Source organism: Bos indicus, chromosome 3, assembly GCF_029378745.1.
Source record: "Bos indicus isolate NIAB-ARS_2022 breed Sahiwal x Tharparkar chromosome 3, NIAB-ARS_B.indTharparkar_mat_pri_1.0, whole genome shotgun sequence".
In the NCBI taxonomy this organism is placed as follows: Eukaryota; Metazoa; Chordata; class Mammalia; order Artiodactyla; family Bovidae; genus Bos; species Bos indicus.
Window position 1 is genome coordinate 73,959,328 of NC_091762.1, and position 16,498 is coordinate 73,975,825.

Below are 16,498 nucleotides of genomic sequence, written 5' to 3' on the forward strand. Positions count from 1 at the left end.
CCAACAAAGGTCCGTCTAGTCAAGGCTATGGTTTTTCCTGTGGTCATGTATGGATGTGAGAGTTGGACTGTGAAGAAAGCTGAGCGCTGAAGAATTGATGCTTTTAAACTGTGGTGTTGGAGAAGACTCTTGAGAGTCCCTTGGACTGCAAGGAGATCCAACCAGTCCATTCTGAAGGAGATCAGCCCTGGGATTTCTTTGGAAGGAATGATGCTAAAGCTGAAACTCCAGTACTTTGGCCACCTCATGCGAAGAGTTGACTCATTGGAAAAGACTCTGATATTGGGAGGGATTGGGGGCAGGAGGAAAAGGGGATGACAGAGGATGAGATGGCTGGATGGCATCACCTACTCGATGGATGTGAGTCTGAGTGAACTCTGGGAGTTGGTGATGGACAGGGAGGCCTGGCATGCTGCAATTCATGGGGTTGCGAAGAGTCGGACATGACTGAGCGACTGAACTGAACTGAACTGAATTGCCTACTATGTTAAGTGTCTTATCTTAGTATTCAACATGAAAAACCCATCTTACCTGTGATCGTTAACTTGTAAAAGATCTTGTAGCTAGTATGTGGCAGAGATTTGAGTTCATTTCTCCATGACTCCAATCATATGAAAGGCATGCTTTACATGGCTATTTGAGTAATAGTGCTGATTTCAATTCTTCAAGCTACCATTTAGATACAATGTGTCACACTGGCTAGTGATGTGCTAATGCAATGAGATGGGTATGACAAAGCATCTGGGAATTCACCAACTCCTTGGGGAGCCCTGTGCCAACAAAAATCTAAAGGCAGTCACCAAAAGCCATTCCTCTGCCCAGTCATATATGAGGGAGAATAGGGAAAAGCACACAGTTTGCAATTCAGTTCTTGAAAGTAATTAGGATTTTGTAGGATGGAGGAGCCTGGTAGGCTGCAGTCCATGGGGTCGCTAAGAGTTGGATATGACTGAGCAACTTCACTTTCACTTTTCACTTTCATGCATTGGAGAAGGAAATGGCAACCCACTCTAGTGTTCTTGCCTGGAGAATCCCAGGGACAGGGGAGCCTGGTGGGCTGCCATCTATGGGGTTGAACAGAGTCAGACACGACTGAAGCGACTTGGCAGCAGCATCAGGTTTAAGACAATGAATAGTCTAAGTATTAATTACCAGGTGTCTAGGCCCTGCTTTTCCTTGTGTAATATTAATATAGTGGATTTTTATAAATATATCAGTGGTTAATACTCCTCTTTTGGATCCTTGTTGCATCCTTCACTATATTTCCTTTTCATTCTGATTTTTATTCTGATTTGAATGAGAGAGAAAACCAAGTGTGTTTGCTGAAAGATGAGACATTTATTCTTCTGTGATATTGAGAGGTATGCTTCAGGAATAACACCATGCTCTCATCAGATCCTTTGTAAAGATTATCTACATAATAATGAAAGTTACGCAGTCTTCAGCATCAGAGTACCGTATGAAATATTCACTAAGTTTTTCAATGGCCTTTGGAGTCAACGTTACAATTACTAAAATCTGGTGGTTTATTCGAAGAATTCTGGAACAACCATGTCGATCCATAGTCATCCAAAGCTTGGGCCAAAATTTTTCCAAAATTCTCCTTTCACAACTTCATCCACTAGAGAAATATGTTGGAGCAACTGTATTTCTAGAAAGTGATTGTATTAATATTTTTAAGCACGGGAACGCACCATTTGTTGCTAATGCCCCTTTGTTACTACAGAAAACATTTTCCCCACTCATATCAGAACTGGCTTTAGGTCGACTGAGAGGATATTGTTATATTCAAAGAGGTAGTTTTAACCAAAGTTAAGTATAGCAACATTTCTACTGCCTCAGGACATTTGCCAGAATGATTAACAGACATGGGTTTGTTTTTGTTTGTTTGCTTTCATTTTGAACATAGGACTTTGTTTTCAAATGGATTGCAGAGGTATACACACATGCAGAGATACTTAACGCAACCCTCTAATTTTTACACCTCTGTAAATTCCTTTCCTTCGACACACACACATACACACTCAAATGTCTGCAAACAATAGCTGCTTGTAGCAAATTCCTTCCACTAGGCACAAGCTTCCTCTCAGAAAAAAAAAATGCTGAATAATCTTGTGCCTTTGTAAAGTTACAAAGAATTCTTGGTAGTTGAGTGCAGCTAGTGTTAACACGTAGGCTTTCCCTTGTAAGCACTTGAAAATACTTTAATTTTTTTTAATTAAAAGATGTGATTTTCTTGAGGGAAAAAATATTTACTTTTAAGGTTAAATTATATGATAGTCACTTATAATAATATGAAGTGTTGACAGTGCACTAATGGTTTTAAAGGTCATTTACCATCAGATCAGATCAGTTGCTCAGTCATGTCCGACTCTTTGCGACCCCATGAATCACAGCACGCCAGGCCTCCCTGGCTCTCATCAACTCCCGGAGTTCACTGAGACTCACGTCCATCGAGTCAGTGATGCCATCCAGCCATGTCATCCTCTGTCGTCCCCTTCTCCTCTTGCCCCCAATCCCTCCCAGCATCAGAGTCTTTTCCAACGAGTCAACTCTTCGCATGAGGTGGCCAAAGTACCGGAGTTTCAGCTTTAGCATCATTCCTTCCAAAGAAATCCCAGAGCTGATCTCCTTCAGAATGGACTGGTTGGATCTCCTTGCAGTCCAAGGGACTCTCAAGAGTCTTCTCCAACACCACAGTTCTAAAGCATCAATTCTTTGGCACTCAGCCTTCTTCACAGTCCAACTCTCACATCCATACGTGACCACAGGAAAAACCATAGCCTTGACTAGACAAACCTTTGTTGACAAAGTAATGTCTCTGCTTTTGAATATGCTATCTAGGTGGGTCATAACTTTCCTTCCAAGGAGTAAGCGTCTTTTAATTTCATGGCTGCAGTCACCATCTGCAGTGATTTTGGAGCCCAGAAAAACAATGTCTGACACTGTTTCCACTGTTTCCCCATCTATTTCCCATGAAGTGATGGGACCAGATGCCATGATCTTCGTTTTCTGAATGTTGAGCTTTAAGCCAACTTTTTTACTCTCCACTTTCACTTTCATCCAGAGGCTTTTCAGTTCCTCAGTTTCATTTAAAAAATAGATTAACTGTTAGAGATCCACAATTACTTGTTTTCCCAGCAGTCCCTATGTTAAGTGATTTGTATGCATTATCTCTAAGATTTACCCTCATTACAGTATTAAATGGTAGACACTATTGTTATCTCCATTTTATTAAATATGCAAACGTACTGAGGGGGAGTAACATTTTAAGTATTGGATTGAAGATTTGGTCCTAGGTAGGCTTCCTCCAGAACCTCTGTTATCAGCCACTGTACTAAAACACCTTTTAAATAACCACCATATAATGGGAACCAAAATAACTCAGGAAAGTATATGAACCAACATTATAACTTGTTAATTATATATCAAAAAAGTAAAAAGCCAGATCTTGGGTTAGAATCACACACCTAAGGTTGGCAGATGGGATGGAACCTAAGTCTTCAGACAACCAGAACAGTTGTTGTCATGCATTCTTTCCCTGAGGCAAAAGTGTAATATCTAAATTGACCTCTTTTCACAGTCTCTGGTATTCCAGTGCTTAAGAGGCCTGACATACTTTTTATGGGCCTTTCCATAAAGGTAAAAGAGAAGGGTTGCCTTTCCTGTCTTCAATGTCCAACTAGCTCACAGTCTGTTTTCTGTGGCTCCCATCAGCATTAACTCTGGTTCAGGGCAACATCTTCTTCATTTCTACTGTGGAAATGACATTACTTCCACTCCACAATGATTGGGAGTCAGAGCTTTCAAATGAAACCATGACAACCAAAAGGATTAATTTCTGCCTTGTCTCAACACACAAGCATGTTATCACTCAACAGTCTGAAACATAACTCATACACATCAGGGCTGTATAATAACAAAAAGATAAAATAACAACCCAAAAACCAAATATGACCTTCTAAAATACATATGAATGAAGGGGTTTGATATTGGATAATTCTATTATATTGTACATGCAGAGTTGTAAAACAGTAATTAATGGGATCTGTAGAAAGGGTCATTACAAATGGCCCCTTCTTATAACACTACTCTATGTCCTCAGTACTTTGTTTTAATATAACAGCATTTTCTCCTGTCATGGCCAAAATCACATTTACTAACGAAGTAAAATCTTGTTTTACATGACACCTCATTTTTCCACATAACTGTTGAAAATGTCTGTCTTGTGAACTTCTCTTCACCTCTGTTTTATGTACAATTAAAATCATCTCTTTGCTGAGACCATTCCCTACAGGAAATGCAATTGCCCAGGATGATATATTCTGTCATTAACCCTGGAGCGCTCACTCTGATTCTCCACATAATGAGACACATAAGAAAGTCGCACTGAAAACCTTACTGTTGTTCATCAGGAGAGCCCACTCGGCGCCTCCTGAAGAATATTTCATGGCTTACAAGTTGATTACTAAGATGACAGAACAGCAGCTCAAATTTGATCCTTATAAAAATAACCAAAGTTCTTGAAAGCTAAGCAGTCTCTGGCCAAACTACTATGCTGGCAGAGTGGGAGTTTACAAGTTCAAGATTCTTATTTGATTGTGTAATCTAGTTATGATAACCTCCTCTAAGCTATTTGGAGAATTGTCCTTCTATGGCATCAAGGTTTATACAGAAGCAAACAACTATATTTGGTGTGGGCTTGGAATATGAGAACAAGATTGGAAAATCATGCGTTATAAACCCTTTTCTCTATGCAAAGTCCTCTATTATAGAAGCCTCCAGAAATTAACATTAAATTTGTCTGTCTTTCATTTTTGGTTGCAGAAATCACTCATTTATTGGGTATCTAAAATAGAAAGACTATATTGTTGGAAAGCTAGTATTAGTGTAGAGTTGTAAGACTACCCAGTTGCATAGAATATTCCATTTATGTAATTATAGATATAATAAAACTGAGAAGTTTACTTATTCTGGAAGGTAAGAAATGCTAAGATATTTTAGCACTGCATCTCTTCCATCACTACTCCTTATTGGCTGTGACTACCAGCAAGATAGTTAACTTCTCTGTGCTCTGTTATCTTATTTACAGAAAGGGAATTAATAATAGTATGTAACTCACAGCATTGTTATGAGAAGGAAATGAGTTCATATAGGTGACTCATATGTCATCAAGTGTAACTAATATAATAATTTTTGTTGTTGCTCAGTCACTAAGTCATGTCTGACTCTTTGTGACCCCATGGACTGCAGCACACCAGACTCCTCTGTCCTCCACTATCTCCTTCAGTTAGCTCAAATTCACATCCATTGAGACAGTGATGTTATCTAATCATCTTATCTTCTGGCACCCTCTTCTCCTTTTCCTCAATCTTTCCCAGCACCAGGGTCTTTTCTAATGAGTCAGCTCTTCGTATCAGGTAGCCAAAGTATTGCAATAATGTTAATAATATAACTATTATATTATTATAATTATAATAATATAACTATTCTTATATAATAATTATTAATAATAATTACATTGTTATACAAGCTGTTAAAAAAGTAGGTTATAAAAAATTGAATTGATATTTAATGGCTGATTCATGTGAATGTATGGCAAAACCTACAATATTGTAATTAGCCTCCAATTAAAATAAATAAATTTAAAAATAAATTGGATTGATATTTAAAGAATATAAGAAAATTTATAGCAGATTTGGAACTAGTCAGCTTCAACTATTACCCAGACTATATTTTCTAAGAGAACTTCCCTGCTGGCTCAGATGGTAAAGAACTGGCCTGCAACATAGGAGACTCAGGTTCAATCCCTGGGTCTGGTAATAAAATATGATTCTAATTTGTTTGGAGTTATAAGGGGGGAATTTTAAATTTTTTGTTAATAATATATGCCTACAATTTGGGACAAAAGTCCCATTTAAAAATTAAAGTGCATTTTCACAAAAATTATAAGATCTTGATCTGTAAATTTCTATTCTTACCTAAGTGAGAACTGTTAAAAATGCTTTATATTCTGTAATTATGTTCCAGAAATGAGTGTGACTCCTAAATAATTACCCTGCAGCATAGTATATTAACCTTTAAATTGGAAAAAATTTATGCCCATGTTCTGGTGGAATTTTGTTATCTACACAGTTTCAGTTATTCATGATGTTCTGCCATCTTTGCTTCTACTTGGTAAAGTTAAATTCTCCCCAAATCCCAACACTCTTTAATTTTTTCTTCATTGATTTAAATACTAATTTTTCCTTTCACTTCTATAATTAATAACAAAAACTACTGCTGCTACTCACTCTCACTTGGTTGTTTGTATAAAATATCTTTAATCCTACCAATATACCTACAAAGTAGGAGCTATTATATAAATTCAATAAATGAGTACACTGGGGGATTGGAGAGGTTCATTAACTTGCTCACCATCATGCAGCTGAATAATAACAGGTTTGAGATCCGATCCCAGTTTTACCTGATCCTTTTTAACTCACCCAACTGTATCAAGGTCAAGGATTCTAGCTGAGATTCATTCATTGCCCACAACCCTCAGCAACAGCTTTTCCCTGTCTGGGTGATTTGACTTTACTCACCATGGTTTCTCCCTTCATGCCCTTGTATGACCTTTGGTTTTTAAAATCTGAATCTCCAACTAACCAACTCCTCTAGTCCCAATTCTTATTTTACATAAAATTACCTCAGGAGGGATTTTACTACATCCTTGCCTATGTGGGAAAAAAAATAGCTTGTTTTGACTATGAAACTAAAATTATGAAGTGGACCCTGTGTGCAACATAATTTTTCATGCGCTAAATTCCTGTATTCTTTTAAAAGCCCTCTCTATGAGACAATGTGGCTTTACATAAGCAATTTTGCTTTACATAAGCAAGCACAATAAAGAGCTTGGTTCAATGGAGTAGCTATTTGTTTCTACCATTCTTTCACTGAGATGAAGTTGTAGTTGCATGCCACGCCATCTTTTTCAATGAACTCTCAAATCAGCATTAGAAATTCAAAACAACAGAAGCCAAACAGTTGAAGAAATTGAAGTTCAAATGTCCAAATTACTGAATGTAGAAAACTCTGTTCACTAATTCAGTAGAAAACTCTGTTCACTGTCCTACTGCATTTAGTTTTCCCATGAATAAATATTCTGATTAAGCTTTTACCTTTCAAGTCATTTTTTGCTTTCATTTCTTTTGATTATAAAATCCTTTTATTTTCATACACGGTCCTAGCATATATTAATGAGATTTAATATATATCATTAAACTAAGTTTAACATAAGTTTTCATTACTTTTGAAAGAACTTTTTTCAAATTTAAAAGTAAAAGAGCATAAAAATATTTGAGGGTTTATGCCAGCCTAACAAAAGAATAGTTTCTAAAAGACAGCAGTATTTCTCTATGATTTTGTATTTCAGATTTTAGTTTTCTGTAATTAATTGAATTTTGACATAAGGATTGAATACTTTAATATTTCAAAGCCCTACATTATACAACCCATAGGCTCTATGAGATCAGGCACTTTTAACTGTTTAATTAGCCACTGTAATCCCAGCTCCTAGAATATTGCTTAACACATGGAAAGAATTGAAATATTAATTGCTGTCCTTGAAAAAGGAAAATAGAAAAACTTCTACATTTTTAAGTACGGTTATACAGAGCTACCTTAGTAAGTTTCCGCTTCTCAGCAGTACCAAATCACATGGCCAGATGGATGGCTAGATTATTGAATTTTTAATTGTAACTTGTTATCTGGCTAATTATGGCACTGGAGAAGACTCGAGAGTCCCTTGGATAGCAAGGTGATCAACCCAGTCAATCCTAACAGAAATTAACTCTGAATACTCATTGGAAGGACTGATGCTGAAGCTGAAGCTCCAATACTTTGGCCACCTGATGTGAACCAAAGATCCAACTTATTGGAAAAGACCCTGATACTGAGAAAGATTGAAGGCAAAAAGAGAAAAGGGCATCAGAGGATGAGATGGTTGGGTAGCATCACTGACTCAACAGACATGAACTTGGGCAAACTCTGAGAGATAGTGCGGAACAGGGTGGCCTGGAGTACTGCCATCCACGGGGTTGCAAAGAGTAGGATGTGACTTAGGCACATAACAATAACAACAACATCTGGCTAATTACTTGGCTGCTTGAGAATGTCTCTTTTCAGAGAATCAACTTCGTAGACTAGGACACGGACTTTGCCTCCAAAATAATTGACGCTCGGAAATGTTTTTTAGAAGCTTCATTTCATAATGTTTGCTAAACTGAAGTTTTGTTACTCAAACCAGTAGCTGAACTATACTAACAGATAACAGTGTGAGTTCACAACTTAATGAAATTTGTTGTTGCCATAGAATTATCAGTAGAAGAATTGGTGAAAGACAGCAAAGAGCTCCAAAGAGGTTGACAAAAAAATATATATATATTTTTTTTCTTTTACTCCACAGCATTTCCTATACTCAGAGACAAGGTTTTGCACTGTCTGCCTTTAAGGTGTCTGCCTTTACCTCTTATAGTCGTACTATATTTGTTTCTAAGACTCCAGGTTAGTTTTTCCCTATCATAGGGCTTGCCAATTAACTAGGTTAAAGAGGAATAGATTACTTAAGTGAAATTAATACTGAAATAATTCTCTCAGGATGTTGCATTATTAGAGTTCCTCAAAAATGTTTTCCTAATATTTTCATTCTCTCTCATGAAAAATTGTTCATATTCTTTAGGATGGTCAGTGATGCTATTTGAATGACTACTGTTATTTTTATATAGGCTCAGTCACTCAGTCGTGTATGAATTTTTTCAACTCTATGGACTGTAGCCCATCAGGTTCCTCTGTCCATGGAATTTTTCAGGGACTATCATTTAACACTTGAAAAATAAGCAATCCTATTAAAAGATAAGTTAAAATGTAAATCTTAAATAAAATTACATACCTGATTTAGGAAATTCCCTAGATGTCCAGTGGTTAGGACTCTGCATTCTCACTGCCAAGGGGCTGGATTCAATCCCTGGTCAGGGAACTAAGACCCTACTAGCAGCATGGAATAGCCAAAAAAAAAAAAACAACAAAAACATGATTTAAATATATGCCATAAATATATATGCCATGGTGTTTATTATTTGTTAGATAGTTACTGGAAAATTATATTTATACACCAAAGACAAAGTTGCTCTTTAATTATGCATAAACTACAGCCAGCAATGTCTTTTAGACATGAGAATATATTTTAGGTCATTCAAAACATGTACATGTTTGTGTATATGTATGTGGTATGTGTGTATGTGTGTTTTTTTTTTTAACACAGACAGACATAGCGAGTTCTCCAAGTAGCCAAATTCTATAGATATGCTTGTAAAATATGAGCTTTACTTCAAAAAGGCATTTCGAGAATATCTGAGATTTACCTATGATTTAATTTTAGTACATATTAAGAAGAAACACATGATTGAATGATTATAGGAGCTGGCATCAGCTCTCTCCGAAGAAGGCATTCTCCATGTAAGTTTTGCTATTTTTCCAGAAGGAAGCCTTGAAAACTGTTGCTTGAGAACTCTGAGCACAGGCTCTTAAGCTTATAACAGTAAAACTAGATGCTATAGATTAGAATGTGAAAATGACTCCTAAATGTTGGCTCAGAATGAAAGATTAAAGACAGTGATGAGCTGCTGTGTATCCCTCAGAGACTGGATTTTGTTTAATGGTTTCCATGGTCAGGGAAGTCTTCAAATAAAAGACCACCTGTGTATATGTTGCATGACTGTTGATTGTCTCATGAGTGTTTGTCTTCTTTGTAAATAACACACAAAATGTTTTTCTTTTCTTTCCTTTTCCCTTTTTGTAGAAATTATTGAGCCTACTACCTCTAGTCCTGTCACAAGTCCAGGTCAGTATCCACATACATTCACAAAGTATGTCTGGGTACTTTCTCCATTAAACAAGACCTCTGCATTGTCATAGAAATAAACTGAGTTGAATATGGGCCGCACGCTTGCAGCGCTGCTCTAATGTCTGTTACTTGTCCTCGTCTATATGTGGTTTGTCCTCCCTTTGGATTTGTGATCTGACCCTGATTTGAGGCTAACATCTTTTACTTTATTCTTTAGGGCTTGTGCAGTAAATCTGTGTCACATTGTGGAATAGTTACAAGGTGATTAGCTTCTGTGATATCTTTGCAAACAGAGCTGTAGAGAGTTTACAAGGCTTTCCAACTAAGAAATAGCTATTAAAAAACTATTTACTTTGGTCTGGAATTTCATTATTATAAAATCATTATTAAACAGAACATTGTTTAGTGCCTCTGAAGGAAACAATAGCTGGGGAAAAGTTATACTTTCACTCTTGGAAGATTTGGTCTCTTGAAACTGTCAAGACCAAGGACTTATTTCAGTTGTTGTCTTTAATTTTCAAATAGTTCCCAATTCAACCACAAATACTCAGTCTGAAAAGACAGACCATTGTTATAAATGTGTTTTTAAGCATTGTTTTCAGCTGAGAGCATTTCTGGGTAACATGAAATCAAGATAAAATCTATTGATATGAGAAACAAACTTTATCTTGTTATATAGGAATTTAGCAGTTCATTTTGAATGCTGGTTGCTGGCTATTTAAAGAAAAAAGTGGAGTTGCTAACGTTATTTAACTTTGAAAAGTTCATAGGGATTTCTTGTAACTGCTGAGTTAAAGGATTTGTTGATGCTGCTGATCCATAAAGAGGTATAAGTTGGTTAAATAGTTGTTTCTCCTCTCATTCCAGAAATGGCTCTAAATTTTAGTCTAAAACAGGATTTGCTGATCTGAGAAACTGAGTGTTTTAGAAATTAAAAAAAAAAAAAAAATTCTTTCTCAAATTGTAATCAATCAAAAAATGCTTAAAATTACTTTAGATGATTATGAATTACCCCCACCCCCCAAATGAAACAATTTCAAGCAAGTCTATGATTATGTATTTAAAGAATCTCATAATATAACACTCTCTGGTCAAATTATAAAATAGATTTTTAATACCTCTCAAACTGAACCTCATTTGAGTAGTCTGCTTTAAATTATTTTATAGTTGATCCATACAAGGTTTAAATTATGTGATTGATAACATTTTTTCATTTTACAGATAGAGTTAATAGCCTCCTCCTAAGTTTGAGGGTCATGATAATATAATTAGAACTCTCAGTCATTTGAATATGATTTTTCTCTTAACATAAAAAACTCACTAAGTCTGATTGCTATCAATACTTACGGCCTTCACAGAGTTACCTAATCTCAGGTTCATATGAGAACTTAGAGTTATTAATCTTGTTAGTAAACTTTTGATCTCTTTTTCTCAATAAGTTTTAAAGAGGATATTAAATTATTTCTGTATTGCTGTATCACCTAGATGACTGAAGTGGAGATTAGATAAGTACTTATTTTCCTTCCTAGGCATTGCCTGAATTATTGAATAAAGTCTTCATACAGTAAAAGGATATATTACCTTTCTTATCTATTCAAATAAAAAAGAGTAGAATGCAAAGTAGTTTAAGAAGTGGTATCTAGTGGCATTCATTTCATAGTATTCACTAACTTTGTGGTTTTAGAGAAAGTTTTATTGAAGATAAGTATAAAAATACTCTTTTTCAGTGGGCCATCTGTATCAAGAAATCATTGAAAGAAAGTACCTTTAAATAGTAGGAAATCTTACAAAAACTTCACATCCTAAAGCAAACAAAAAAATTACTCTTACCTCTATGAAGATTCATATTTCTTCAAACAATGAGTAGCATAACAGTTAAGAACAAGACTTTGGAACCAACTGCCTAGGTTTGAATCCTAGCTCTGCTACCTTTTAGCTATATAAATGTAATCAGGTTACTTAACCTCCCTCTGCCTCAGATTTTTCATTTGTAAATGGATGGGTTAGGATAATAACATCACCCACCGCATAGAGCTATTATGAAAATTGAGTAAATTTTGAGGAAAAATGTTTATATATATATATATATATATATATAGCATATATGTGTATAAAATATACATATTATAACATAAATACACATTGATAGATTGTATAGTCTCAAATACTCTGAGACCTTATACTTATTTCCACTGCTTATATAATGCCTGAGGCAACAGTTAAATGGTTAAATGGCCATTGACCCCAAATTGGTCTATTCATTGCTAGGATTCAATGTTCCAAAATCTTTAATACATGAAAAATAGTTTAAAATTGAATTCCTTAGCACTGCAACCTTTGAAGAAGATAACATAAGCTTTTTAAAAGAATATTATGAATATTATTGTAGTAAGAATATTAAATACACATTGAATTGAATTGAAGGATAGAAAAGTAAGCACAACTTTCAAAGAAACTCATCCTTCATTAATTGTGAATTTGTTAAAGACCTCCAAAGAATAGTTTAATTAGTCAGGGATTTGAACATGTGGTTATAGCAAGATTTAAAGAGTGGTATACATGATAAACAAAACCTTTTAAAAGTATGTGCAGTCTGTTCTGAAAGATACAAAAAAGAAAAGAAGAATTTGACAATATATAACTCTAAGCAAAAGATCATTAAATGTAGATGGGAAAATAATTTACCCTGTGAATATCACCAAACTGTTAAAAGTCCCAGTCATTTAAAACAAAGCTTTAAAAACACATTATCCAAATAAAAATAGTAAGTGAAATCTCACAAAATTATTCCAGGGATAAGAAATAGTAGATTTTTTTCAAACTAGTCCATTTATTGCTTCTACATAAATGGAAAAAGAGAATGTTAAATAAGCCCAGACAGATTTCATATTTTGTAATATTACTGACAGAGTTAAAGGAAAGATAAAGTAGATATAGTTATGAAAATACTAGACACATTGAAAATTATTGGAGAAAGTGTATTTATATCATTTATACCCATAAGTTCTAAAGAAATGAAGGTCTTGAAATCATAATTTATATTTTTATATATTCTTGACAAGTCAGAATCTGTTTCAATTGAAAGGAATGAAAATTGAATTATTAACATCATTATTCAAGAAAAGGCCATGAAATATAGTAAGTAATAAGAACAAAAGAAAACTCTTCTTTGATCACTCTCAGGGTCTCTAAGTTTGAAAGGTAAGGGACGTTTTGTGATGAATGAAATAAGCAGTGAATTTGAAAACTTATACTATTTTTATTGAAATTGTGCTGGATCCTATATTATTCTAAGTAATGTCTATCAAGTTTAAAAATGCCTACCTTTGGGCAAACTCTAAGAGATAGTGAGGGACAGGGAGGTCTGATGTGCTGCAGTCCATGGGTTTGCAAAGAGTCGGACACGACTTAGCAACTGAACAACAAGCATTAGGCCAATAACTACTGTGCCCTATCAAAGCAATTTAACCATTTCTATGCAGTTTTTTTTTTTCCTAAGTTACATTTTGTGATCACTTTTGAAGTGTATTTTAATATTGCTATTTGACTTTTTTTTCTTAAAGAATGGAAATGGGATTAAGGCTGAAGTCTGTCTACCTTGAATAAGACAAATAATATACTTAAAATTTTCTATTTGTTTGCTAGTTAAGTCTGTCTGAGAACATTACACAAGTGAGCTCTATTGTAACCTTGAGCCCAACAAATCAAGGCTGAAATTCCTTTCCTAGAATCCAATTCACAAAATCTAGGTTTTAAACTCCTAGGTTTTAACTGCCTATATAACATAGGGAAGATCCCCTGGAGGTCAGCATGGCAACCACTCCAGTAATCTTGCTTGCAGAATCCCATGGACAGGGGAGCCTGGTGGGCTGTAGTACACAGGGTCATAGAGAGTTGGACATGACTGAAGCGACTTAGTACACAAGCACATAACATCAAAGTGATTATTCCAAAGTGAAAAGTCCAACAAAAACCAACATTTATTTGGCTTCACTTAGACACACACACAAAGTTAATTCTGCCAACATGTTTTAGTCTATAGACAGAATTTGAGGTTTGTTAATGCATTGCACGATGTCCCAACTAACATTTATCCTTTGTCCCTAGAAATACTCTTTGGTGCTGCTGCTGCTGCTACGTCACTTTACTCGTGTCCGACTCTGTGCGACCCCATAGACAGCAGCCCACCAGGCTTCCCGTCCCTGGGATTCTCCAGGCTAGAACACTGGAGTGGGTTGCCATTTCCTTCTCCAATGCATGAAAGTGAAAAGTGAAAGCGAAGTCGCTCAGTTGTGTCCGACTCTAGCGACCCCATGGACTGCTGCCTACCAGGCTCCTCTGTCCATGGGATTTTCTAGGCAAATACTCTTTAGAAGTTATCAATTAAAATTGTTTTGTAAATTAATTTTAAGTCCATGCCATTGTTATTCATAGTAAATGGCTTTATTTATAAATCTTTAGACAAATGAAAGTGTCTTTTAAAAACATGATTTTTCCATATCTAGAAACCAGCAAAGAGCCAATTCTGACCCTTCAGTTCCACTTGATTAAAACTTCACTGTTTAAAATTGGCTATTGTATTTGTCAGCATTTTAAGATCATTTTTAAGTCCATGCAAGTCTATTTCCATTTCTGAAACAAGATGATTGTTTTACTCAAGATCGCTCAGCAAGTACATGACAAAATGAAAATTAAAATACCGAATATTTGATGATCAACTGTGTGTGTCTCACTTTAAACAACAGAATTTTTTTTTTGAAAAACAGAATGTAGACTTTGTAAATAGAATCAATTAAATTCACCAGAAGATAACGCATTATCTAAAGAAATTCTACTTTAAGTTGAATAATTCCTAATTCATCTACTTTGCAAATAATTTTTCACTTTGTTGACATCCTGGGTGTTATAAAATAAAAATGCTTTTTATTTAGTTTATTCCAGGAAGCCTATTTCCTGTCTCCCTCCAAAGGAAATTATTGATCATTGAACAAATATTTGTTGAGCAACAACTGTATCATACACTGAGTGCTGGGAGCATAAGGTTATTCTCTTAAAGGGGCTTGTAAACATCTATTTCTGCTTTGTTGACTATGCCAAAGCCTTTGACTGTGTGGATCACAATAAACTGTGGAAAATTCTGGAAGAGATGGGAATGCCAGAGCACCTGACCTGCCTCTTGAGAAACCTGTATGCAAGGTCAGGAAGCAACAGTTACAACTGGACATGGAACAACAGACTGGTTCCAAATAGGAAAAGGAGTACATCAAGGCTGTATATTGTCACCCTGCTTATTTAACTTACATGCAGAGTACATCATGAGAAACGCTGGGCTGGATGAAGCACAAGCTGGAATCAAGATTGCCAGGAGAAATATCAGTAACCTCAGATATGCAGATGACACCACCCTTATGGCAGAAAGTGAAGAGGAACTAAAAAGCCTCTTGATGAAAGTGAAAGTGGAGAGTGAAAAAGTTGGCTTAAAGCTCAACATTCAGAAAACGAAGATCATGGCATCCAGTCCCATCACTTCATGAGAAATAGATGGGGAAACAGTGGAAACTGTATCAGACTTTATTTGTTTAGGCTCCAAAATCACTGCAGATGGTGATTGTAGCCATGAAATTAAAAGACGCTTACTCCTTGGAAGGAAAGTTATGACCAACCTAGATAGCATATTCAAAAGCAGAGACATTATTTAGTCAGCAAAGGTCTGTCTAGTCAAGGTTATGGTTTTTTCAGTGGTCATGTATGGATGTGAGAGTTGGACTGTGAAGAAAGCTGAGCGCCGAAGAATTGATGCTTTTGAACTGTGGTGTTGGAGAAGACTCTTGAGAGTCCCTTGGACTGAAAAGAGATCCAACCAGTCCATTCTAAAGGAGATCAGTCCTGGGTGTTCATTGGAAGGACTGATGCTAAAGCTGAAACTCCAGATGCTAAAGCTGAAACTCCAGTACTTTGGCCACCTCATGTGAAGAGTTGACTCATTGGAAAAGACTCTGAAGCTGGGAGGAATTGGAGGCAGGAGGAGAAGGGGATGACAGAGGATGAGATGGCTTGATGGCATCACCGACTCCATGGACAAGAGTTTGAGTAAACTCCGGGAGTTGGTAATGGACAGGGAGGCCTGGCGTGCTGTGATTCATGGGGTCTCAAAGAGTCGGACACTACTGAGCAACTGAACTGAATCTATTAAGGAGGCAGGCACATGTGTAACTAATCATTATCTAAGATAATATATTCCATAATCTCTGTCTGTAAAAGCAAGCAGACAATTTTACCTGGAGGAAATCATTATATATATGAACAGGATCTTCATAGATTAGGCATGGCTGGTAAAGAATGGGGGTAGAAAAGTGTAGAAAAGAAAAAGTAGAATAGTGAGGGTAAAATCTCATTTGATTTCTGTATCTTTATAATCTCCTACTGTGCCTTGTACTTAGCAGGTTTTCATGTATGCCAAATTGTTTCAATGAAAACATTGAACCAAAACACTCAACAAAACATTTGAACCAAAAATTACATACAAAAGTTAGGAGATTTTTTTCATCGCTAGCTTCATAACACCTTTTCGTTTACATTAGGTCATAAGTAACTTTTACATTTTTTAACTTATCT

At 35.7% G+C, this 16,498-nt stretch overlaps 1 protein-coding gene across 2 annotated transcripts in view; it reads left to right on the forward strand.

Moving 5' to 3' along the window:
• NEGR1 (neuronal growth regulator 1) overlaps positions 1–16,498 on the forward strand; it is a 1,040,964-nt gene that overhangs the window by 888,156 nt on the left and 136,310 nt on the right. Inside the window, exon 7 of one of the 2 annotated variants that reach the window (XM_070786319.1) lies at positions 9,839–9,880. The exons of the other annotated variant lie outside the window; for it this stretch is intronic. Coding sequence (XP_070642420.1) covers positions 9,839–9,880 — 42 coding nt within the window. The remainder of the gene's footprint in view (positions 1–9,838; positions 9,881–16,498) is intronic. 2 annotated transcript variants of the gene reach the window in all.